Source organism: Thalassophryne amazonica, chromosome 10 (assembly GCF_902500255.1).
Source record: "Thalassophryne amazonica chromosome 10, fThaAma1.1, whole genome shotgun sequence".
Classification (NCBI taxonomy): domain Eukaryota; kingdom Metazoa; phylum Chordata; class Actinopteri; order Batrachoidiformes; family Batrachoididae; genus Thalassophryne; species Thalassophryne amazonica.
The window spans coordinates 22,685,263-22,711,781 of NC_047112.1; the positions used below are offsets into that span (position 1 = coordinate 22,685,263).

The 26,519-nt window shown below is 43.0% G+C and overlaps 1 protein-coding gene across 2 annotated transcripts in view; it reads left to right on the forward strand.

Annotated features, from left to right (window-relative positions):
• Positions 1-2,980: 2,980 nt before the first annotated feature.
• ror1 (receptor tyrosine kinase-like orphan receptor 1) overlaps positions 2,981-26,519 on the forward strand; it is a 356,306-nt gene continuing 332,767 nt past the window's right edge. For both annotated transcript variants that reach the window (XM_034179554.1, XM_034179555.1), the window contains exon 1: positions 2,981-3,255. In XM_034179554.1, the coding sequence (XP_034035445.1) occupies positions 3,147-3,255 (109 nt within the window). In that variant the 5' untranslated portion in view covers positions 2,981-3,146. The remainder of the gene's footprint in view (positions 3,256-26,519) is intronic.

A 26,519-nucleotide genomic window follows, 5' to 3' on the forward strand; every position in this document is an offset into this window, starting at 1 on the left:
GGAGCGTGGGGAGGGCGGCCCCTTTTCGAACCCGGAAGGGAGAGGGGCGGCGCGTATCCGGTCACGTCCTTCGCCTCGCTCCCGACGGCGTTCCTCCAACCGATTGTCTAACCGTATAACGAGATCGATAAGCCCGTCTAAATCCCGCGGTTCCTCCTTAGCTACCAGCTGCTCCTTCAGGACCAACGACAGTCCGTTTATGAAGGCGGCGCGGAGCGCAACGTTATTCCAGCTGGACCTCGCAGCCGCGATGCGGAAGTTGACTGCATAAGCGGCTGCGCTCTCGCGTCCCTGTCTCATTGACAGCAGCACAGTTGAAGCGGTCTCTCCTCTGTTAGGGTGATCAAACACTGTTCTGAACTCCCTCACAAACCCAGTGTATGCTGATAACAACCGTGAGTTCTGTTCCCAGAGCGCCGTAGCCCAGGCGCGTGCTTTACCCCGAAGCAGAGCAATCACATAAGCTATTTTACTAGCATCTGACGCGTACATGACGGGACGTTGTGCGAAGACGAGCGAACACTGCATAAGAAAGTCCACGCACGTCTCCACACAACCTCCGTACGGCTCAGCAGGGCTTATGTATGCTTCAGGGGATGGTGGGAGGGGTTGTTGAACCACCACTGGAACATTCATATCCTGCACAGGGTCGGCAGGAGGAGGAGCTGCAGCAGCGCCCTGAGCGCTCGCCGCCATCTGAGCGGAGAGAGCCTCCACCCTGCGGTTCAGGAGGATGTTTTGGTCGGTCATCTGATCCAACCGAGCTGTAAAGGCGGTGAGAATGTGCTGCAGCTCACCAATCACGCCTCCTGCAGACGCCTGCGCTCCCTGCTCTCCCATTGGTCGTTCAACAGCCGGGTGACGCCCCTCGGAGTCCATGACGCTGGCCGAGATATCCTGTTGTGAAAGTGTAGTGACACGGACCCACAACAGGGGGCGCAAATGAACGGCCAATAGATGAGCCAAAAGGTAACAATTTAATGTTGTGAAATGTGCACAATGAACATACAGACAGTCTCAGAATATAATTACAGTCAATCCACAAGGTGACGTGTGGGCAGGCTCGAGGATAGAAGACATCTGTCCTGAGAAGAGCCGGAACCACACGATTTCCGCCTCCACAGAACCTGGTGAATACTGGAGCCGCCAAGTCCCGAATTCCCAGGTGATCACCGTCCCCGACTGTCGGATCTGGTACTGCTGGCGAGAACAAAGACAGTCAAGTGTGGGTGTGTGTACACCCAGTAACAACAGCGGTGGGAATGCCACCTCCACCTCTCACTCAATACGTGCTGCAGCGATCCCTCAGAGGAAAAAGAGTGCCATCCTGCACAGCCTCCACAAACGTAGGACCGGTACTCCTGCAAACACTCACAATATACAGATATATTGTAAAACAAATGGCTGAGGATATTACCTCCAATGAAGTATGATATCTCGGCAACGAGGTGGAGATGACGTCTGGTCTTTATGGAGTGAGAGGACGTTGAGTAGATGGGTGACAGCTGTCAAGAGGTAATGAGTGACAGCTGTCACCCCCGGCTGCGTCCTTGGCGGCAGCGCCCTCTCGTGCCTGAAGCCCGCACTTCAGGCAGGGCGCCCTCTGATGGTGGGCCAGCAGTACCTCCTCTTCTGGCGGCCCACACACAACACATACGAGGTCTGTTAGAAAACTATCCGACCTTTTTATTTTTTTCAAAAACAATATGGATTTGAATCACGTGTGATTGTATCAGCCAAGCTTGAACCTTCGTGTGCATGCATGAGTTTTTTCACGCCTGTCGGTTGCGTCATTCACCTGTGAGCAGGCTTTGTGTGAGCAGTGGTCCACCACTCTCGTTGTTTTTTTATTGTGAATAAATGTCTGAACGATTTGGATCTTTGCTGCATCAATTTTTTTCCAGAAACTGTGAGAGACCTCCAGGTGGACACCGTTCGGAAAATTAATATGGCTTTCAGGGATGATTTTATGGGGATTACACAGATTAAGGAGTGCTCCAGCCGGTTTAAAGACCGCCCACAACTGCCGAGAGCGCGCCGCACTCCGAGCGCCGATCGACAGGCTCACACCCCGCTGAAACAACCAGATCATTTCCAACGTGAAGGCTTTGTTGATCCGGGACGTCGTCTGACTTTCACAAAAAGACAGAAGGCGTGGATATCAGCACTTTTTCGGCACATTCTACTGTTACAGGAGTTTTTTTCATGGAAAGAAAAGCGGAGGGACGCGCCACGGTGCCGTTCATTACGCGGCACAAAACCACCTCCGTGTTGGTCTCACAGGACGGCTTTCAGGTGGATTTCAGATGGCTGTCGGTTGCTTTTCAGTCGTGTGATTATCCGAGAAATTGAGCATGAGCTTGACATGCCCCAACATGTCCTGTGAGACTTCATCACGGCGTTGCTTTGCGCCATGTGGCTCCACCGGGTGACTAAAACATATACCTTGGTATTTATAACGCAATTTACTATATATTGTTCATTTCGACAACATTTTGTGGAGCCCCTCCAACTTTTACCCCAGCCCCCCCAACAAAAATGTCCTGGTGCCGCCACTGGAATACAGGATAAAGGCCACCGATTTTTGAAACCAGACCACCCCTTCACCTGATACTAAATCCGACCTTGTTTTCTTCATAACTCATATTTGCAAGTCCTGGAAACAATTTTTGTTGCTTTTCTCTGTTCTTTTTCTAACAGCAATGTGGGAAAGGGGCTTTATCTCATCCGCTGCGCTTGTCAAAGGTGAGCAGAGCGCTCCAGAAGTCTGATTGCTCACAACGTTTGTAAAAAAAAAGAAGTTATTTTGTGACAGCGTTTATCTCAGACACGCTGAGCTGCTGTTCCAATAACGAACACTAGGTGGCAACAGATCTCTAATCAGAGCCATGTGGCGCGTGCGGTTTGTTGAGTGCGCTCGAGGGAAAGTGAGCGGAGCTCGAGCGAGGAGGAGAAGGAGGAGGAGGACGAAGGAGACAGCAGGAGGACGCACCAGGAGACACACGGAGCTCGGCTCTGCTCTGTTTCACACTCATTTTTTTTTTTTTAAGAGAGAGACACTGCAGTTTTTATTTTTTGAGGGAGCCGGCGGTGAGTTTTGAGTCCAGTGGATGTGAACAGAGAAAGTTGAGCACCGAGCCGGAGGAATGTATCCGAGTCGGGCAGCGGCGTGCCAGCGTCTGAGGGGATGTTCCTCCTCCTGCGTGTTCTGGATCGTCCTGCTCCTCCATAGCGTCCTGGACCTCTGCGCGTCCGGTGAGTCCCACAAAAAACAACAACAACAACAACAAAAAAAACAAACAAACAAAAAATCCTGTCTCTCCTGTCACTGGCTGGGTTTTGTTTGTATCCTGCCAACTTTGACGCGGGGAAAAATGCGTTCTTGATGCGCATTACTGACCTTTTGAGCCCGCTTTATTTCTGTTACTTTATTTGTTTTTCGCCCTGAAGTCGTGTCATTATAAAGTGTAAAGCTGGGCTGTTTGCCATTATTCAGCCTCCCTCTCATGTAAATCTTGTGTGGATTTTAGATTATTGTCCTATTGTCATTGGGAAGCCTCTCCATTGACAGACAATAGGGGGGCTGCAAACTGGTCAGCTGGGGGGCTATTGTACCTTCAGCCACGCCCCTCAATAATTAAGGTCTGTTTGAAGATAAGAGTCTTACTTAACAGACAAACATTTAAGTTGGACAGATTTATTCTTGGATAATTGTGCAAAACTGCAACATTGTAATGTGTCTTAAAACACCAAATAAGGCCTACATTATCACTGTTAATGTAGGCTGTTATTTTGACAGTGTTTACATCACCACCTGAAGTGATCTGGATCAGTTGTTTTTTCTTTTCTTTTCTTTTTTTTTTTTTGGTTTTACAATTATGTTTGCAAGGTGTATGTGTTCCATGCAGTATGTCAAGGTGGACCAAACTGGAATATCTTTTGTGCTTCTGAAACTGGGTGCCACTTCCAGAAAGATGCTGAGCACCTCCAATAGTATTTGTGTTCCTTGTTGATAGATGCAGAGTTTGGCACCATGACATCAAACACAAATTTTTGCAAAGTGGAATATGTAGGCACAGAGAAGAGGAATTGATATCATCTGAAGCATATGTTTCTGAAAAATGTGGAACTCGGTTTCAATTCCCATCCATAACTCTTATCCTAACTGGAGTAAATGCCAAAATCCTGCCGTGAATCTAAATGTGTCTTTTAGGACATTCAGTATCTTCAATAGTCATGAGTTTGTCACACTTAAGAAAAAGTGTGACAGTTTTGCTACATTTGTCATCCATGGCCAAAAAATTTTGTATTTTATAAATTGCTGCAAGATTATAAATTTAAGTTCTACTGAGATTCCCATTTAGATGGCTGGATTCAGAGTTCAGAGAGATAACTGCTACATGTGAGGCATTGAAAGCGCATGCGTTCCTTGTAGCCATGTGCTTTACGGTTAGACACTCCATATTTCTTTCTTTCATTTAGCAGTAGGGAATCAGCAGACAGGCAGACAATATTAGCAGTTCTCCTTTTAGGTAGCAGTGGCACAGTTTGTATTAGTTTTTCTGGCACACTGTCAACATGTGAATGCAACCTATTAAGTGTATCACAGGTCAAATATGAAGTCCACATGGCACCATATATGTAAGTGGCAAAAATGCTACATGCAGAAAATGAAATGCATGATGTTCACATGCACACAAGAGTACAGCTTCAGATTCAGGTCACATCAACCACTAATGTGAATGTAGCCTGTATTTGTTGTTTAATTAACAAGCCGCAGGACCAGCGATTCTCCTCTTGTTTTATATGTGTACATAAAAACAACTGTCTCATTTAAATGTAACTGAATTTTGTTCAAAATGTTTATGAAGATGCTGGTTCCACTGCTGTCTTTTCAGAGTGTAATAAGTGTAAAGCAATCCTCCTTACCCACGTGGGTAGTGATGAATTATCTCCAGTCAGTTTTTCAGGGTATATTTGGATTATCTCTGTCCCCCTAACGGGTTTTGGTTGGTTTATACAGTGGAGGAAGAGAGTATAGCACTTATGCCGTTAGCGGTTCTGCTCTTGGCAGCTTTCGCTCGGTTTTGTAGCAGGGAGGAATGTTAATCCACATTAACTTTGAGAGTTAGGTGTAGCCTCTTCAAATGGGGTTTCATCATCAAATATGGAAGAGAAGGAACCGAGAGCTTTTTTCTCAGAGCCATGTCAGGTCTTGAAATAGAAAAATCTGCGTCTTTGACCATATACAATAGAGCTGCATAGTTTAACTAAAGTGGACCCTGAATATGCTTTTGTATAGGCAGAAATAGCATTCTGTTATCCCAAAGCAAAACAACTTTTGCAGTCTTTTGGAAATCAAAGAACTACTGAATGTCTTCAGTTTGATCTTCAACATGATCTGTAAAGTTGGCAGTTGTCAATTAATCTGCAGTTTTTTAATATTTTTTTCATTTGTTAAGGAAATGCGAAATTGGTAGTTGGCCTCTCAAATATGAGGATTTGTTCTTTTGCTTGAAGGTGAGGCTCTCGAGTTACACTTGTCTCCCAACCTATAGTCATGAGCTTTGGGTAATAACCAAAAGAACAGGGCAAAAGTGATGCTCCTCCATTGGGTATCTGGGCTTACAGTCAGGGACACGGTGAGAAGTTTGAATATCAGGGAGGGACTCAGCTTAGAGCTGCTGCTTCTTCAAATCAAAATCAAATCAAATCAATTTTATTTATATAGCGCCAAATCACAACAAACAGTTGCCCCAAGGCGCTTTATATTGTAAGGCAAAGCCATACAGTAATTACGGAAAAACCCCAACGGTCAAAACGACCCCCTGTGAGCAAGCACTTGGCGACAGTGGTTCAAAATTAACCAGCTGAGGTAGTTTGGACAACCTGGGGAGGATGCCCCTGGTTGTATCCATAAGGTAATCTGTCTGGCATGTCAAGCTGGGAGGAGGCTATGAGGGAGACCCAACACAAGCTGGAGCTGTTATATCTCCCAGCTGGCTTGAGAACACCTTGGGATCCTTAAACAAAGTGTAGACTGAAACAGCTTAGTCTGCTGCCACTGCGGCATGGGTCCGGACATCAGAATATGAACGAATGAATGATTGATTAAAGCGGTCTTAAGGAGGATTCAGTGACATCTAGTGGTACAGTTTTCACATTGCAGCCAATCCAGTATGTTCACGCAGGCTGACTTATTTTTTTAATGCGCGCATGTGTTACCAACTGCCCTTTCCTGTGCAGCTTAGCAAACAACATTTTTACAGAAAGCATGGCTTTAGCTAGCACCAATAAACAAGGCGTTTTAAGCAGAACACAGACTCCAAGAAAAACAGAAAAAAAAAGTTTTATCTGCCAAAGCACATAATCCAGAGTGATGTCAGGCAAAAACTTGGGTCAACAACAGCACAGGCTTGAGAAATGGAGGGATCTCTGTTTTGTTTTGGGGAGCCACACCAACTCTGATTTGGCTTTTATCCTTTTGGACAGTTAAGCTAATCTTACTAAAAAGCTTGTAGACACATTAGTGGGATTTTGAATTGTTGTAAACTGAAGTAGGGTAACTAGCTTGCCTGCTAGCACCAATCACTTGCTAATATGGCTACCTGAGCTAGCATATTTTAGTCATCAGACTGAAGAAAATAATCTCTGTAGTGAATAACTTAACCTAATTCATCAAATTCACAGGCAAGCAGGTGAATTGGTTTGATTGCCATTTATAAATTATTGAATCAGCTACTGTGGACATGCAACCACATGACCGCATGCTGAAACAGAAGTGTTATGGTGTGGCTGCAATATTCTGAAACATCATCAAATCCTACTTCTGGCCCTTTTAAATCGATTATCTTATTTGATTTCTAATTTCAGTTCATGGTGATATGCAACAGTTGGGAGGTTGAGATGTAGTATTATGCTGTTGCATTCAGAATCATGATGTCCTATTCAGATGGTAATGGAACTCCATTATGTGATTGTCGATGAGAACACTGAGTGGCTCACGCTAGTGAGAGTGGTCATAGTGGAACAACACTGTGGTTCAATTGCAATCATATGTCAAGAGAAGGATGTTCTACTCTGTGATCATTGGTGGTAATATCCCTGTTCTGTGAAGCAACATGACAAGGAAGGAGGTGAATGGCATGGCTATCTGAGCACATTTTACAACCACAGATCAGAAAAGTTGGAACAGTATAGAAATTTTTTTTGTTTGTTTGTTTCCTGCTGCTTATCTTGGTCCAGCTCACAGTGGTAATAGACAAAGCAATTCAGCCAACACTTCTCTATCCTCACCAAGACCATTAACTCTTCCAGAGGGATCCTGAGGCAGTCCAAGCCATCTGGGAAATATAAACCCTCCACTATGTCCTTAGTCTTCCCTGAAGCATTCTCCCAGTTGGACATACTTGTAAGACCTCCCAAGGTATACATCCAGGGCCCATCCTCATCAGATGCTCAAATGTGCTGGCTCCTTTTGATGCGAAGAAGCAGCAGGTCTACTCTGACTGCCTCTAGGATATTCAAGCTTCTCACCTTATCCCCAAGTGTAAGGGCTCCTTCACACATAGTGCGAATTTGGTTGAATCACGGCGAAACAGCGTGAAACAGTTTGAATTAGCGCACCACGAAACATGCACGATCCTGGCGCTACAGTTCTTGCACGCGTCAGTGTCTTTAGAGCAGGAACACGGTGCAAGCTGCTGCAGCTGCTTGCACTGTGGGACGAGCTGCACCACATCATGCTGCTGATGTGGAGGAAAATAAAATAAAAATGAATATCACTGGGTTGATATAAATAATACAGGGGTGGGCAACTTGTTCCAGAAAGGGGCAAGAGGGTGCAGGTTTTCATTGCAGCCACTGACTCCACCAGGTGATTTCACTGATTAATATCACTTTGAGCAGATGGAATCAGTTAATCAGTGAAATCACCTGGTGGAGTCAGTGGCTGCAAAGAAAACCTGCACCCTCTTGGCCCTTTCTGGAATAAGTTGCCTACCCCTGAAATAATACATAAAAGGGGACGCAATACAGAACCCCACGGTTAAATAACACTGGTTAAAAAAAATGCCACTCACAGGATTTGAACCCACACATTTGGTACTGCGTAATTCTGCTGATATGTGACTGACAGTGGCATATTTGTCGTACTGTTGGCCTGTCATGTATGGTCTTGCGGCACGCCGCTTGCTGTCCTGTCAGACAGATCTGACATTCACATCGCCTGCTGCATGTCCACATGAACTAGCGGTCCGGTCCAGCTGGAACACCCTGTCAGTGTATGCGCTCTCCAGCCCGTTGCAGAAGCGATGTATGTTTTTATGTATTTCAATGTGAGGACAGCAAGCATACACACGCGTGTGTCCATCAAAACACGGTGCGTGTTCTACAGTGCTGATATCCAGGACCAGAGTTTTCAACAGCTGCCACGCACAGACCAAGGTGTCACTCTGTGATCATATGAGCATTGCCGTCTGCGGGGAGGCACGCAAACCACACGCATGTTGGGGGAGAGAGCAGGGGGAGTGCGAAGACACACACACACACACACATATTGTGGGGGGAGCTGGCACTCTGGCACATCACATGTGCACTCGGCAACTCCACAGTCGTGGGACACTTCGACATATTTCACATCCAGCTCGACAATGATTGTCTGCTGACTGTTTTCGTGATGATAGTACGAATGGCCACACATTTTTTAAGTGCCAAACGAGTGGTGTTAGATGTTTGTGTGTCAGCTGGAATTTGGCTGACACCTGGCGTGAGAGGGTCCTATGGGCTCGCACAGCGTGCACTCTGTCTTTCAGCCGTTGGTATACACAAATAATTGTAGCAACAGGTGTATGAGGCATTTGAGGCAGTTACGAATTTACACGTTTTTGCATACGATTCCTGCTTCATGCTTCCACTTCGACCAAATTCGCAATATGTGTGATGGGGCCCTAAGCTCAGATACCAGACGGAGGAATTTCATTTTCGCTGCTTGTATCCTCATTCTTTTGGTTAATACCAAAGTTCATGACCTTAGGTGAGGATAGGAGCATGAATCAACTGGTAAATTGAGAGTTTCAGTGGACAAGTTTATGATAAGTGCAAATAAAAAACCTGCAGTGATCGATTTCTTACATTTACTTTAACTTCTGTTTCACTGTAGATGGTATGAATTCAAGATATTTCATGTTTTGTGTGGTCAGCTTCATTTCATTTGTTACAATGCACCCATTTCTCCATTTCAGGCCTGTGGCACATTCTAAAAAATATTGGGACAGGGGCAATTTATGGCTTGTAATGATATTAAATAAATAATTATGTTATTTCAAACAGGTGATATCAACAGGTGATTGTTATGATTTGGTACAAAAGCAGTATCCATTAAAGGTTGAGTCTTTGAGGAGCAAAATGTGCTTAGGAACTCCAGTTTGTCATGAAACATTTGAGAAAATTATTGAAATTTTCAAACCAGTGTACCTCAAAGAAAAATTGTAAGGGATTTGCATATTTCTCCCCCTACAGTTCATAATATTATTAAACGATTCTAAGAATGTGTAGGAATTATTTATTTATTTTTTCTAGACAGTGCAAATTTTGGTCATATTGGCACTGTCATATTATGAATCCCCTATGTAAAGGCTAATAAATAAAATTACAGTGGTGCCAAATAATTTTTTTTTAAACTTAAATCTTAAAAACAACTCCAAAGGCAGTACATTTTTAAAGATAATGAGCATGGAGCATCTTTTCATCACTCAGTTGTCGCCCATTAGGTCCAGCATAACAATTATTGACCTCTTCATAAAATAAATGGACAGCAACAATGTTTCTAGCTATTCAAACTGTGTGAATGTTTCTTTCAGGACACCGACTCAATGTGAAATCTGTTTAGGGCAGCATTTAGCTTTTTAGAAACACTCTGGAAGGCCATAAATCACGCTGGGTGGAACTGCCTCAGTTCTGCTTCCAACAGGACACACTGTTGATACTAAAGGCACTTTAGCAATTGGAAAAAATCCCTTGGCTCCACAGTGTTCCTGCTTGTGCTGTAGTACAGTGATGTCTAGCTACACTTCAAAATTAGTTTCTGGCACTTTCTAAGTCTTATGTTAAGGGAGTAATTTGTACAGCGGTGAGAAGAGATAACAGACTGCGTCCTTGCTAAAATTATACAAATTTTATTTATGTGAAGACCTCGCGTCTGTCTGTCTGTCTGTCTGTTTGTCCATCTGTCCCTCCGTCCCTCCGTCTGTTTGTGTAAAGCATAAATCCAGTTCTGTTACTGCCACAGTCTTCAAATTCACAGGGAACATTCTTGGGACACAGAACTTGGACAAGCTCGAAGATGGCTACCCTTGACCTATTTTAAGAGGTATTTGAAGATGTTAAAACGTCACGTTCTGTGCCTAATTTTATGGCATGATCTCGCGGACGTTAGCGCGTGTGCGTGGTGACGTCGCTTCCTGCTGCTGCTAGGTGCTAACTTCGCTTTGTTTTTTGGCTAGAAATAACACCTTTCAGAATCAGAATCGCGTTTGTATTGTCGTAATTTGCATTGCAAGGAGATTTGAGTGCAACTCCAAAAAGGTGCTTTCCGTGGTGCGAGTAATTTTTAGCCAAATAAAAGATAATAAAATTTAACAATAAATTATTCAGAGTATATGTACAACTAAATAAACATAAGATAAAATAAAATAAAATGTGGACCAAGTAAAATGTAAAACGAGAATTATATACAACTGTGGAATCATATTGCACTTTCTCATATATTTATGTAAAAGCTAGTGAGAAATAAACACTTCGAAAACTGAAAATGCTTTGTTTGTAACCTGATAACAACTCTGGAAGGATTTGCATAACATTTAGCGAACATTAGTGTGGTGACGTCACAGGTTGGTAGCAAAACTTTCGTTTGTGTGTCAATATACCCTCTTTGTCATATATTATGTAAAAGCAAGTGAGAAATAAACACTTCTAAAACTGGAAATGCTGTTTTTAGAACCTAATAATACCGCTGAAGTGATTTAAAAGACATTTAGCAGACGTTAGTTTTTGAGTGGCAGGGGTGACAGCCAATTAGAGTAGAACTGCACCGTGACGTCACAGTCTGGTTACTAGCTGCAAACTCAGTTTTTGGAACCTAATAATTACTTAAACAACTGCAAATTATACAGAACACAATGCTCATATGGCTGAGGGTATTTTAGCATTGCGTTTTTTTTTTTTTTTTAAATTTGTGATATTATACCAATGTGCAGTTTGTTGAAATTTTATCCGGATGTTCTGGGAGAGCTGAGCATCTGACATTACTAGATGGTAACATTTCTTCTCGACAGATGACTGTTGTGTTTAATAGCTGGACTCCCACTCTGCATGGTGCATGCTACACTAACTCAGGCATCAAGTGCTGTGCATCCTTAAAAGCTTTTGGTGGATGCTGAAGAATGTGGCAAGAACTGTATGTGTGAAACAGATGTAGGGTCCTTTTCTGGGAGGAGAATGTGAAACTTGGTTTTGAGTATGTGAAATGGCAAGAACGTTATATGCATCAGTTTAATCAGTGCATAGTCATAAATCAAATGGCCTGACTCTGTTTTATGTCACTGATTTAAGGCACCAGTGCAGAAACCACATTGTCCACTGGCAATTACTGACTTCCCACTCGTTATTAAGCACATGTGGTTAACAAAGGTCTGTGTGGATCATTGTAGCTATAGGCCAAACTTTTTTGAGAATATTATTTAACTAATTATTGAAACAGTTTACAGCCAGAAATGATTTTGATAAAATTAATACTATGAGGGCAAACAGATGCTGCTTTCCAGAAAGTCACATATTCTCTTCCAGGCAGAATGACACATTTGGCTCCAAATTCAAAGATATGATGTTACCTCAGGATTTTCGATGTCGGCGAATGGTAGCGTTGTTTTCCACTGAGATGCTGGCTCGAATGTTCTGATAATTTGTCTCCAATGCTTAGCTGACAAGAGGAATTTTGGATGGAGAGCATAATCTAGGTTTTCACAATTGCCGACTGACTTTGTGCCAAGTTGCGCAAAAGGTTTTTCACTTTTCTGTGAATTGTAAGAAAACTAAATTTACTGAACTCGAGTAATATTGGCAGAAAAGTACTTGCATTTCCTCCCATCAGTCTCTGTGGAGCATGCTTGTTTTACAGTGGTCACAGTCCCTTGGGGGGGGTAGTGCTTAATCAAAGGCTAATCACAGTTTTCTCAGATCCTTACTGGAGATGTTTGATAAAATTTCTGCCACTACAAACTGTAGCCAAGCGTGAAATTCCTTTTCCTGCAATTTACTGTCTACACAGGAGGGCAGTACACTGCAGAAGGAAAAACCATGACATGATTTTAAAAAAAGAAAAAGAAAAGGGGCGGGGGGGGGGGGGGGGTTGTTCAGGTTTTAATGCTGCCATTGCAAACATGGTGATTAGATGACACTGAAGTGTGACACAACAGTGATTTTAACAGAGGCAATGTATGGGCCCAGTTTTGAAATAAGTTGCTGAATGGTAACTTTTTCTGCTAAAAGTCTTTAACACATTAATAATAATAATAATAATAATAAAACTCTCAATAAAGTCATCAAGATCAGTAGCAAAATCATTGGACAGCAGCAGGACTCACTTACCTCCATCTATAACCACAGAGTCGTGAGGAAAGCCACACAGATCTCTACAGACCCCACTCACACTCTGCACCAGCACTACACCTTTTTACCATCAGGTCGTAGGTTCAGGTCCCTGCCTTTTAGGACTAAGAGGGCCACCTCCAGTTTTCTGCCCACCTCGATCCACCTGATGAACAGCAGCTAATGTGACTAGTTTTTGAGCAGGCTGTGCTTGGCTTTTATTGGCTTTGTAATTATATTTATTAAGTGTTGATGAAGTGTTGATTTTTATGGAATTTTATTATGCATGAAATGTGTGTTTCTGCTCGTGCTGGCACTCTGTCTGCAAAGGAAGTTCCTAACGGATAAATAAAGTTATTTTGATTTGTTTTTGATTAATAAACTACAATGAACATTTAGACTTTTACATTTGTGGACCCGTATCACTTGTCCCGACTTCAAATTGAATTGCTTTCTATGCATTTTATTCAGTACAGTCTATGTTAACGTCTTTTGAATGCTGTCTGGAAGACAAATTATGCCTGCCACATAAAAAAATGTTCTCTGCTGTGCTTCATACACACATTACAATGACTCCTTTGCTGCAGTTGTAAGGCAAGCTGTAAGTGTGAGAGGGTGTGCTGATGACAAAGTGACATTTTAATGAGTCTGATGGAATAAGCTGCACATACTGCATATCAATTTCTCATATGGACTTGGCATGAGTCAATGTTGAGGGCTGGAGTTTTGTCTTAAAGATCTCTAATGTTCATTGAGATCAGTTTAAAATGAAAATTGATCAAATTATTGCATTGCTAGTGTCCTACTTGACTGACATTGCTCTGGTGTAATGTAAGGAGATCATGCTACATTTCATTTAATGGCATGAAACACTTTTAAAAATTTTCCTGTATGTGTCAGAGTAAATCTTTTTAAACCTTGTTTACATTGCATTAAAGGCTTTAGAAGCCTACAGTGGATAGATGGGCAGATCTTGGTACACTTACAGTTAGGTCTTTGTACACCACCACTATTCCTTCAAGGTATTAAATACCCAAACTTTTATGAGCTTCTCAGCCAACCATATTTGTATTTATCTTTCAGAATTCATGTTTATCTTGCCATCAGTGGAAGAATGTTTTCACATGAAATGCTTTCTTCTTTATAGACGTGTTACTGACATGTTTCTTTGTATAAGAAACTTTAATGCCTCATTTTTTTCCTGATTATTCTTATCAAATGATATAAATTTAATGCACTTATTTTTTCTCTTGACTAGCGAGAAATAAACACTTCTAAAACTGAAAATGCTGTGTTTGTAACCTGTGGAAGGATTTACATAACATTTAGCAGACATTAGTGTGGTTTTCATTTGTGTGTCATTATACCCTCTTTGTCATATATTACGTAAAAGCGAGTGAGAAATAAACACTTCTTAAGCTGAAAACGCTGTTTTTAGAACCTAATAATACCTCTGAAGTGATTTAAATGACATTTTGCAGATGTTAGTTTTTGAGTGGCAGGGGTGACAGCCAATCAGAGTGGAGCTGCACCATGACATCACAGTCTGGTTGCTCGCTGCAAACTCAGTTTTTGGAACCTAATAAGTTCTGCAAATTATACAGAACACAATGCTCATACTCATGCTCATTTGGGGAGGTGATGGTCTGGTGGTTAAGGCGTAGGGCTTGAGACCAGACGATCTTTGGTTCAAATCCCAGCCTGACTGGAAAATCACTAAGGCCCTTCTTTAATCCCCTATTGCTCCCGGTGTGTAGTGAGTGCCTTGTATGGCAGCACCCTGACATTGGGGTGAATGTGAGGCATTTTGTAAAGCGCTTTGAGCATCTGATGCAATTGTTTTTGTTGTTTATATTGAGACTTTTATCTTTTATTTTTTTTTTTGGTTTTTAGAAAGTCATGAGGATAGTGTGGTTGGAGCCTGTGGTAGGAAGGCCGATGTTTGGTTTGATCTGCAACCCTCTTCGTTTTGGGAAGGGGATCAACAGGGTCGGGGGTGGGGCTGTTCTGGCCTGTATGTGTTTGTTTTTTCCATCTCATTTTTACTTATATTATTTGTTTTTATTTACAAGTAGTGTATTGTGTTTTGTCTCTTTCTTGCCCTTGATGCTTAAGGTGGCCCTTTGTATGTATCGCCATTTTATTTGTCAATATGGGACCATACCCACACTGTAATACTGCTGGAAAAGTTTACATATGGCTGATTGTAGTACTGTGGGTAGTCCCATTAGGTTCTTATGCTGGAATGTGTAAGGCATGAATGGTCCTGTAAAGAGGTGTAGGGTTTTCACCCATTTTAAACATCTTAAGACAGATGTGATTTTTCCCCAGGAAACTCATTTACATATCAAAGATCATAACAGCTTTAAAAATTAGTGGATTGGCCACATCTATCACTCAAATTTTGACTCCAGAACAACAGGGGTTACAATTTTAATTCTTAAAAAAATACATTTTGTTATGTGTCGACGCGGGTTGAGGAGCGGACCTGCGTCTGACGGAACCCAGCGCTAAAATAACCAGAAAGCGGTTCCAATAACAAAACAATTTATTTCTTCCACCCTTTGGTGCATAACAACGTGTACAAACTAAAACAGCGTCAGTCTGGTGGAGTGAAGGCTGGCACGCTCTCCAGCGCCCAAAAGGATAGAGGCCCGGCGCTTCTGGACTCACTTTTACCGCCAAACACCCCCCAGGTGGACACGACAAACCGACTATCTGCGAAGGATAGAAGAGGTGAGGTAAGTCAGCAGTTACAAGCAATATCCTTCAAAAGGCACACACTATCAGCAACACATTCAGGTCTGTATTTAAGCTTTATGTAAATGAGCAGCTTCTCACAACAGGTGGAGGATCAGTTGTCCGCACGCCACGGCAGGAAGCGAGCTGCACAATTCTCATCACAATTCAAATATACTGCGTAACAAAATACCAAGTTACTATCAACAATTAGTCAAACAATTATTCACCTCTGATGTGTGCTGACAGCATGTGTCCCTCACCCTTCTTCCTTCACAGGCACGATGTCAAACCCAGGCGCGGTCCTCAGCGTCTCACAAACGAACACCACAAGGTCGAGTTCCTGGCAATTCTGCTTGAATCACACATGGCTTAAATGCAGAACGCCATCTAATTATCTGCTTCAGCTGAAAGTCTTTAAGGTTGCATGTGAGCACCATCCACAGGTGCTGCACATAACGTTGATGAGGGTGAAGGACTCTTCAGCCAGCACCTTCTCCACAGACAAATCAGTTTTCATACCACCTGGAGAGCAAAGCAAAGAAAAGAACACCAAAATGTCCAGCCACACCCCCCCAACACACAACAGTACCCCCCCCCCCCCTTTAACGGGAAGCCTCCCGGCGACCGAACAGACCAGGTCCGAGAATAGCACCTCCCTCTGGGGTCCCCGCCAGGAAGCAGACAGCACAACGCTCCCAAGGTCCACCACAGGCAGCAGGACAGGGCACCGCAGCTGGAAGGCCGGCCGGCATCAACAAAAACCCCAAAACAGTCCCTAATACAATCCAACATACAAGAAAAAACATAAAACCCACCCAAAACCTCCCCAGGGGACCGTCCCATCCAACCCCGGGAAGAAAAGAAAAACTCCCAAATGCAAAAACCCAACACAGCCCCACAAACACAATACAAACATAAATGCATAAAAGAAAAATAACAAACAACCCTCCCAGAACGACTTGCAGAGCCCAACACCCCCAGAAGGCCTTTACCGCCGGTTCCAGGAGGAATAGCCAGAACCGGAATCCCACAAAGGTCCCCAGGTACACATGGAGCAAACGGCGCCCCCCCAGAGGACCGTACCATCAAACCCCAGGAGGCACCCTCCCCACAACCCCGGAACCCCAGACCCGGCCACACCTGGCTAGTCGGCCCCACAAACCAATTCCCCCCCCAGAGGACCGTCCCATCAACCCTGGAGGTGGAACCCGGAAGGAAACAAAACAAAATCAAAATTCAACCCCCGGAGGACTACCCTAAACAACCCCGGGGGCAAATAAAACAACCGTTAAACCCTGTTACCTTCCCCGGCACCCCGCAAGACCCCAGGTCCCTCCCAGAGCCCCTCGGCAGCTCAATTTTGGCGAACGGCACAAAACATCAAGCCGGGGAAGGGAACAGGAAAAACTAACCCAGCCCCAACCCCTAGGCGCAGCGGAAAACCGGAAATACGTCCGGTGCCCCAACTCGACCATACCCCAGCCTCTCGGGAGGGGTGGAACTACCAAAATGGCGAACGGCAACAGATCGGCCCACCCCTCCGACTGAGGTATGTCCCCGCTGCACCACACCCCGGCAACACCAATGACGAACGGTACAAAGGCCCACCGAGGCTGGAGTGGAACCGGGCCCTAACCAAACCAAGAAAAACGCCCCTAACAACCCCCCCCCCAGGTGCAGAGGTCTTCTGAGAACGCTCAGCATGACCAACCTGCACCACCCCACAACCCACAAGACGAACGGTCTTGGGGCAAGTGAGGTTGGGGTTAGGGAAGTAGGGAAATAAAAAAAAACAACAAAACAAAACGACCCCAGACCCAAACAGAAAATACCTAAATACACATAAAAAAAAAACAACGATCAAGTGAGTCCAGACGGGCTTCTAACCGCCTATCGTTCACTCCACCAGACACGCCTCTGACTCCCCAAACAAATTATAACCCCTATTCAAAGAAACAAAACATTAACCCATACAAGTTTTTTTTTTTTTTTTTTTTGTGTGTGTGTATTATTTCGCCTGTCCCAGAACACCTGGAGATACGTCACCAGAGAACATTGCATCAAAAACGAAGCACAGGCTTCAATGTCTCCCGCATAAGGCTCTGGATGACAAATAATCAGTTCGGACGCCGAATCTCTGGGAGACGGAGTTATCTGCACCGGTATCGATGGTGCCGCAGCAGGAAGCGGAACGGCTTGCGCTGAAAGCTCCGTAACACGGGCGTCTGTTGGTTTAATTTGGTTTGCGAGATGCAGTAATGGCTCCCATATTTTCTCCAAGTGTTCTTGAACTCTTTCGGCGAAAGGAACCGCCTCTGCCGCTGGGTCCATTATGGAATGGCCGGGAACTACTGTTATGTGTCGACGCGGGTTGAGGAGCGAACCTGCGTCTGACGGAACCCAGCGCTAAAATAACCAGAAAGCGGTTCCAATAACAAAACAATTTATTTCTTCCACCCTTTGGTGCATAACAACGTGTACAAACTAAAACAGCATCAGTCTGGTGGAGTGAAGGCTGGCACGCTCTCCAGCGCCCAAAAGGATCGAGGCCCGGCGCTTCTGGACTCACTTTTACCGCCAAACACCCCCCAGGTGGACACGACAAACCGACTCTCTGCGAAGAATAGAAGAGGTGAGGTAAGTCAGCAGTTACAAGCAATATCCTTCAAAAGGCACACACTATCAGCAACACATTCAGGTCTGTATTTAAGCTTTATGTAAATGAGCAGCTTCTCACAACAGGTGGAGGATCAGTTGTCCGCACGCCACGGCAGTGAGAAGCGAGCTGCACAATTCTCATCACAATTCAAATATACTGCGTAACAAAATACCAAGTTACTATCAACAATTAGTCAAACAATTATTCACCTCTGATGTGTGCTGACAGCATGTGTCCCTCACCCTTCTTCCTTCACAGGCATGATGTCAAACCCAGGCGCGGTCCTCAGCGTCTCACAAATGAACACCACAAGGTCGAGTTCCCGGCAATTCTGCTTGAATCACACATGGCTTAAATGCAGAACGCCATCTAATTATCTGCTTCAGCTGAAAGTCTTTAAGGTTGCATGTGAGCACCATCCACAGGTGCTGCACATAACGTTGAAGAGGGTGAAGGACTCTTCAGCCAGCACCTTCTCCACAGACAAATCAGTTTTCATACCACCTGGAGAGCAAAGAAAAGAAAAGAACACCAAAATGTCCAGCCACACCCACACAACACATTTCTTACTTTCTAAAATCAATCAATCAATCAATCAACTTTTTTCTTATATAGCGCCAAATCACAACAAACAGTTGCCCCAAGGCGCTCCATATAGCAAGGCAAGGCCATACAATAATTATGAAAAACCCCAACGGTCAAAACGACCCCCTATGAGCAAGCACTTGGCAACAGTGGGACGGAAAAACTCCCTTTTAACAGGAAGAAACCTCCAGCAAAACCAGGCTCAGGGAGGGGCAGTCTTCTGCTGAGACTGGTTGGGGCTGAGGGAAAAAACCAGGAAAAAGACATGCCGTGAAGGGGGGCAGAGATCGATCACTAATGATTAAATGCAGAGTGATGCATACGGAGCAAAAAGAGAAAGAAACAGTGCATCATGGGAACCCCCCCACAATCTACGTCTAAAGCAGCATAACCAAGGGATGGTCCAGGGTCACCCGATCCAGCCCTAACTATAAGCCTTAGCGAAAAGGAAAGTTTTAAGCCTAATCTTAAAAGTAGAGAGGGTATCTGTCTCCCTGATCTGAATTGGGAGCTGGTTCCACAGGAGAGGAGCCTGAAAGCTGAAGGCTCTGCCTCCCATTCTACTCTTACAAACCCTAGGAACTACAAGTAAGCCCGCAGTCTGAGAACGAAGCGCTCTAATGGGGTAATATGGTACTACGAGGTCCCTAAGATAAGATGGGACCTGATTATTCAAAACCTTATAAGTAAGAAGAAGAATTTTAAATTCGATTCTAGAATTAACAGGAAGCCAATGAAGAGAGGCCAACACGGGTGAGATATGCTCTCTCCTGCTAGTCCCCGTCAGTACTCTAACTGCAGCATTCTGAACCAACTGAAGGCTTTTTAGGGAACTTTTAGGACAACCTGATAATAATGAATTACAATAGTCCAGCCTAGAGGAAATAAATGCATGAATTAGTTTTTCAGCATCACTCTGAGACAAGACCTTTCTGATTTTAGAGATATTGCGTAAATGCAAAAAGGCAGTCCTACATATTTGTTTAATATGCGCTTTGAATGACATATCCTGATCAAAATGACTCCAAGATTTCTCACAGTATTACTAGAGATCAGGGAAATGCCATCCAGAGTAACGATCTGGTTAGACACCATGCTTCTAAGATTTGTGGGGCCAAGTACAATAACTTCAGTTTTATCTGAGTTTAAAAGCAGGAAATTAGAGGTCATCCATGTCTTTATGTCTGTAAGACAATCCTGCAGTTTAGCTAATTGGTGTGTATCCTCTGGCTTCATGGATAGATAAAGCTGGGTATCATCTGCGTAACAATGAAAATTTAAGCAATACCGTCTAATAATACTGCCTAAGGGAAGCATGTATAAAGTGAATAAAATTGGTCCTAGCACAGAACCTTGTGGAACTCCATAATTAACTTTAGTCTGTGAAGAAGATTCCCCATTTACATGAACAAACTGTAATCTATTAGACAAATATGATTCAAACCACCGCAGCGCAGTGCCTTTAATACCTATGACATGCTCTAATCTCTGTAATAAAATTTTATGGTCAACAGTATGAAAAGCAGCACTGAGGTCCAACAGAACAAGCACAGAGATAAGTCCACTGTCCGAAGCCATAAGAAGATCATTTGTAACCTTCACTAATGCTGTTTCTGTACTATGATGAATTCTAAAACCTGACTGAAACTCTTCAAATAGACCATTCCTCTGCAGGTGATCAGTTAGCTGTTTTACAACTACCCTCTCAAGAATCTTTGAGAGAAAAGGAAGGTTGGAAATTGGCCTATAATTAGCTAAGATAGCTGGGTCTAGTGATGGCTTTTTAAGTAATGGTTTAATTACTGCCACCTTAAAGGCCTGTGGTACATAACCAACTAACAAAGATAGATTGATCATATTTAAGATTGAAGCATTAAATAATGGTAGGACTTCCTTGAGCAGCCTGGCAGGAATGGGGTCTAATAAACATGCTGATGGTTTGGACGAAGCAACCAATGAAAATAACTCAGACAGAACAACCGGAGAGAAAGAGTCTAACCAAATACCGGCATCACTGAAAGCAGCCAAAGATAACGATACATCTTTGGGATGGTTATGAGTAATTTTTTCTCTAATAGTCAAAATTTTGTTAGCAAAGAAAGTCATGAAGTCATTACTAGTTAAAGTTAATGGAATACTCAGCTCAATAGAGCTCTGACTCTTTGTCAGCCTAGCTACAGTGCTGAAAAGAAACCTGAGGTTATACTTATTTTCTTCAATTAGTGATGAGTAGAAAGATGTCCTAGCTTTACGGAGGGCTTTTTTATAGAGCAACAAACTCTTTTTCCAGGCTAAGTGAAGATCTTCTAAATTAGTGAGACGCCATTTCCTCTCCAACTTACGGGTTATCTGCTTTAAGCTACGAGTTTGTGAGTTATACCACGGAGTCAGACACTTCTGATTTAAAGCTCTCTTTTTCAGAGGAGCTACAGCATCCAAAGTTGTCTTCAAAGAGGATGTAAAACTATTGACGAGATACTCTAACTCCCTTACAGAGTTTAGGTAGCTACTCTGCTCTGTGTTGGTATATGACATTAGAGAACATAACGAAGGAATCATATCCTTAAACCTAGTTACAGCGCTTTCTGAAAGACATCTAGTGTAATGAAACTTATTCCCCACTGCAGGGTAGTCCATCAGAGTAAATGTAAATGTTATTAAAAAATGATCAGACAGCAGGGAGTTTTCAGGGAATACTGTTAAGTCTTCTATTTCCATACCATAAGTCAGAACAAGATCTAAGATATGATTAAAGTGGTGGGTGGACTCATTTACTTTTTGAGCAAAGCCGATAGAGTCTAATAATAGATTAAATGCAGTGTTGAGGCTGTCATTCTCAGCATCTGTGTGGATATTAAAATCGCCCACTATAATTATCTTATCTGAGCTAAACACTAAGTCAGACAAAAGGTCTGAAAATTCACAGAGAAACTCACAGTAACGACCAGGTGGACGATAGATAATAACAAATAAAACTGGTTTTTGGGACTTCCAATTTGGATGGACAAGACTAAGAGTCAAGCTTTCAAATGAATTAAAGCTCTGTCTAGGTTTTTGATTAATTAATAAGCTGGAATGGAAGATTGCTGCTAATCCTCCGCCATGGCCCGTGCTACGAGCATTCTGACAGTTAGTGTGACTCGGGGGTGTTGACTCATTTAAACTAACATATTCATCCTGCTGTAACCAGGTTTCTGTTAGGCAGAATAAATCAATACGTTGATCAATTATTATATCATTTACCAACAGGGACTTAGAAGAGAGAGACCTAATGTTTAATAGACCACATTTAACTGTTTTAGTCTGTGGTGCAATTGAAGGTGCTATATTATTTTTTCTTTTTGAATTTTTATGCTTAAATAGATTTTTGCTGGTTATTGGTGGTCTGGGAGCAGGCACCGTCTCTACGGGGATGGGGCAACGAGGGGATGGCAGGGGGAGAGAAGCTGCAGAGAGGTGTATAAGACCACAGCTCTGCCTCCTGGTCCCAACGCTGGACAGTCACAGTTTGGAGGATCCAAGAAAATTGGCCAGATTTCTAGAAATGAGAGCTGCTCCATCTAAAGTGGGATGGATGCCGTCTCTCCTAACAAGACCAGGTTTTCCCCAGAAGCTTTGCCAATTATCAATGAAGCCCACCTCATTTTTTGGACACCACTCAGACAGACAGCAATTCAAGGAGAACATGCGGCTAAACATGTCACTCCCGGTCTGATTGGGGAGGGGCCCAGAGAAAACAACAGAGTCCGACATTGTTTTTGCAAAGTTACACACCGATTTAATGTTAATTTTAGTGACCTCCGATTGGCGTAACCGAGTGTCATTACTGCCGACGTGAATTACAATCTTACCAAATTTACGCTTAGCCTTAGCCAGCAATTTCAAATGTCCTTCGATGTCGCCTGCTCTGGCCCCCGGAAGACAATTGACAATGGTTGCTGGTGTCGCTAACTTCACATTTCTCAAAACAGAGTCGCCAATAACCAGAGTTTGATCCTCGGCGAGTGTATCGTCGAGTGGGGAAAAACGGTTAGAGATGTGAACGGGTTGGCGGTGTACACGGGGCTTCTGTTTAGGGCTACGCTTCCTCCTCACAGTCACCCAGTCAGCCTGCTTTCCCGACTGCCCGGGATCTGCCAGGGGGGAACTAGCGGCAGCTAAGCTACCTTGGTCCGCACCGACTACAGGGGCCTGGCTAGCTGTAGAATTTTCCACGGTGCGGAGCCGAGTCTCCAGTTCGCCCAGCCTGGCCTCCAAAGCTACAAATAAGCTGCACTTATTACAAGTACCGTTACTGCTAAAGGAGGCCGAGGAATAACTAAACATTTCACACCCAGAGCAGAAAAGTGCGGGAGAGACAGGATGATCACAGACACAAATGAAAGATATTTAATTATTGTAGGGACTTTCCTACACAATCCTGTTGTTCTGGTGAATGTCTATGCTCCAAATTTAGATAATGCCTAGTTTGCTATAACGTTTTGGGGATGATCCCCAAATTTAATACACATGTAAATAAATGTTCATCACACATATTCTCGTATAGATCATTTTTGTAATCGGTGGCTTAGTGGGTGGCACTAGTACCTCACAGTGAGCAAGTCGTGGGATCACTTCCCCGTCCCCGTCCGTACTCCGGTTTCCTCCCACAATCAAAAACATACTTATTCAGGGTCTGCTGCTGTCTCTGCCCCTGACCAAGGCAGCGTCGCTACATCTGAAGTTTGTCTCTGGGTGCCAGACTGTGGCTGCCGACTGCTCCTAGTGGTTGGATTGTGTCTAACTGTAATTTGGTTAGGTTAAATGCAGAGGACAAATATTGTTGTATGTATATTATACAAATAAGGAAGGTTTATGAGTTCAATGGTACGAATGAGGTGAAAGCTGGAACATACCATTCAACGAGGTGAAGCCGAGTTGAATGGTATGCTGCTAAAATGGTACTGCTGCTAAAGTCCAAATTGTGACGTGTAGTCCGGTGAACCAGTGCACTGACTTCAGACTTCCATTAAAAAAAAAAGTCTTTGCGTAGTTCCTCGGTCCAGCCAAAAATCATGTCAGCTTTTCATCTGAACAGCTGTTCTTGCATCCAGACGGCTTACAGAGGAGTGGATTTTGTGTGTGTGTGTGTGTCACAAGAATTAGCACTGTCAGTTAGCTCACTCAAATCGTCATCTCGCTTGCGTTGTTGTCCTGCATGTGTGCGTGCTCATACAACCAGGTCGGCACTTGTGCACACGTGTACTACAAAAAAGACTGTGTACATCCTCAGTGCAGCTAAAAAAAAAAAAATCAGATCAGAAATTAGTCCAGCTTTTCATTCTAACTTCCTGCTAACAGCCTGTAGACAGTGCAGTGGATTTGTTTTGTGTGTGTGTGTGTGTGCGCGTGCGCGCAAAGTACAATGGTACCAAATGTATGGAACCAAATTTGCACTCTAAATGCAATGCAACACAAATGGACGAATAATCCATGACATTGTGATATACAAAGCACCAGTCAAATGACAAGGATCCACTCAACCGTTATTTAAATATGTATGTACAATGACAATAAAGGCTTTGTTCTATTCTGTACCATTGAACTAATAAACATTCATTATCTGTACAATATATATACACGACAATATTCGTCCTCTGCATTTAACCCAACCTAATTACAGTTAGACACAATGCAACCACTAGGAGCAGTGGGCAGCTAGAGTCCAGTGCCCGTGTTTCTGCTTTTGTTCTTGGCCCTTTATGTAGTAATCATCTTTTTCCTCCTTCCTTCTTAGACACTGTATTTCATCTATGGGGTAAGAAGAGCACTAAATGTTTCCATGATTTTTAATGGTAATACATGTCTTAATTTTACTGATATATCTTATATAACATGCTCTCATCTCATTTATTTCATTTTTTTTTTCAAATTAGACAATGTGCATCTACTATATTTCCAAAGTTCCCCACTCAGCCCAATAAACATCCTTGGGAGGACCTCTTCAAACTTATGCCCCATAAGAAAGCTCTTATATTGCTGATATGTAATATTGTTCTTTCAATGGACAATCATCCAGTCAATAAAATTATCTGTAATTGGTAGGATTAGGTATCGAGAACCAGTTCTTTTCGGGTGTCGTTAAGAAATGATTCGATCCACCAATATCAATAGTCTTTGTGCTTAACGATTCCCTTATTGGTCCTTCAGAGCAGCCGTTGTTTTTGGCGGGGGTTTGTCGGGAAAATGATCAATTCTCTACGTTGATTGCAGACCCTGCAGCGGGTCTGTAATCAACTGCTTCTGCAGCGGGACTCCACTTTGAAGCGTGAACCAATGAAGTAATGCTTTGATCCGCTGGCTCGTTGGTTCTTTGATTCGCTGCTCTTCAGAAGCGGCAAGACCACTTCTTAACCCCTCTCAAAGCCACTAAAATATGTCAATCGTGAGTCACTTTTGTGTGGATTAAAGTCACTAACTGGGACTCTTGTTGCAGTCAAGAAATGAGAATCATCCTCTGTTCTGTTGGCACAGCTCCAAACGCTGCGCGGCACTCTGCTGAATCGAGTTAGAGTCTGGTCAGAATTAATAACTTCAAAACCAATTGCCGCTTTAAATAAAATGACACCTATTTCCAAACGCTGTAATACAGACAATAAACTACAATTGACTAAAACGTTTTTTTTTTCCTCCTAAAATGAGAAGTCCTGCATTCTTTATGAATTACATCCTGACGTGCAGCACAGCCACCTGCAAGAGCTCAGCTCACATGTATGGAAAGACATTCATGCCAATAATGTCTGAAAGGAAATGCTTTTGACAAAAACTACAGATTTTGTTTATTTCTATTTGTGTCCAGAGATCAAGGATCCACCATGTAGAGTTTATGTCCAGAGTTTAAGGAACCAGTGACCAATTTCATATTTATTTACTTTAAGACTTAGAAAACATAGACACAGAAAACCTGTAAAGCCTACTTTTAGTACACGGAAAATTCACAAGAGGTATCGATAAGGGAATCGATAAGGAATCAGATCGAGAAGTGGAATCGATAATGGTATCGATATCGGTAAAATCTTATCAATACCCATCCCTAGTAATTGGGAACAAGAGTTGGGTCTGGGATTTGGGGAAGGTTTCTGGGATAAGGCTGTAGACAGAATTTGTACATAATCTTGTCCAGAGTCTAAATTAACCAAAATTATCCCAATGTTTCTGATCTGTGTGATAGATGTTACTCCTCTCCTTGTGATTTAAGTCATATGCTTTGTCTTTGCCCCAAACTTCAACCATATTGGATTCTGTATTGATGTTATTGCTTACGTTCTTGGAGTCAGGCTGGAGCCTTTTTCTGCTGATCACTATTGTTGGCGGTCCTGGAGTCCTCACTGTGTCCTTTACTAATTTGCAGTTGGATGTAATTGCCTTTACCTCATTGCTTGTTTTAGCAGTTTCTAAAACTGTGGACCTGATTGAACTGATTGTCATGGGTGTGTTTTGTGTGTGTATTTATTTATTTGTTGTTTTTTTTTGTTATTATTTCATTGGGCCTATGTTTAGTATATTGGGATTGGATATTCATGATTATTTGTATTGTAGCATGACCATTGATTTTACTTTAATTATGCTTGTTCTTTTAAAAAATGTTGTGCTAGTGTTTTGTTTCTTATTGGAAAAAATAAATAAATAAATGTTTAAAAAGGTGCATGTTGGCTCTCAAAGGCTGTGAATTGATTATAATAGGACAGCGCAGCCTCGTTTGAACCCTGTATGATATCGTGGGATTTGACCACTTATGGGGACAGCCGGTCCTTTTGCGCAGTATATACACAACATAACTTTACACGGAAAAATGGTGTACTGTTTTGATTCTGCTTGCAGTCACTAAAGCAGTCACGAAAAAGTGCAG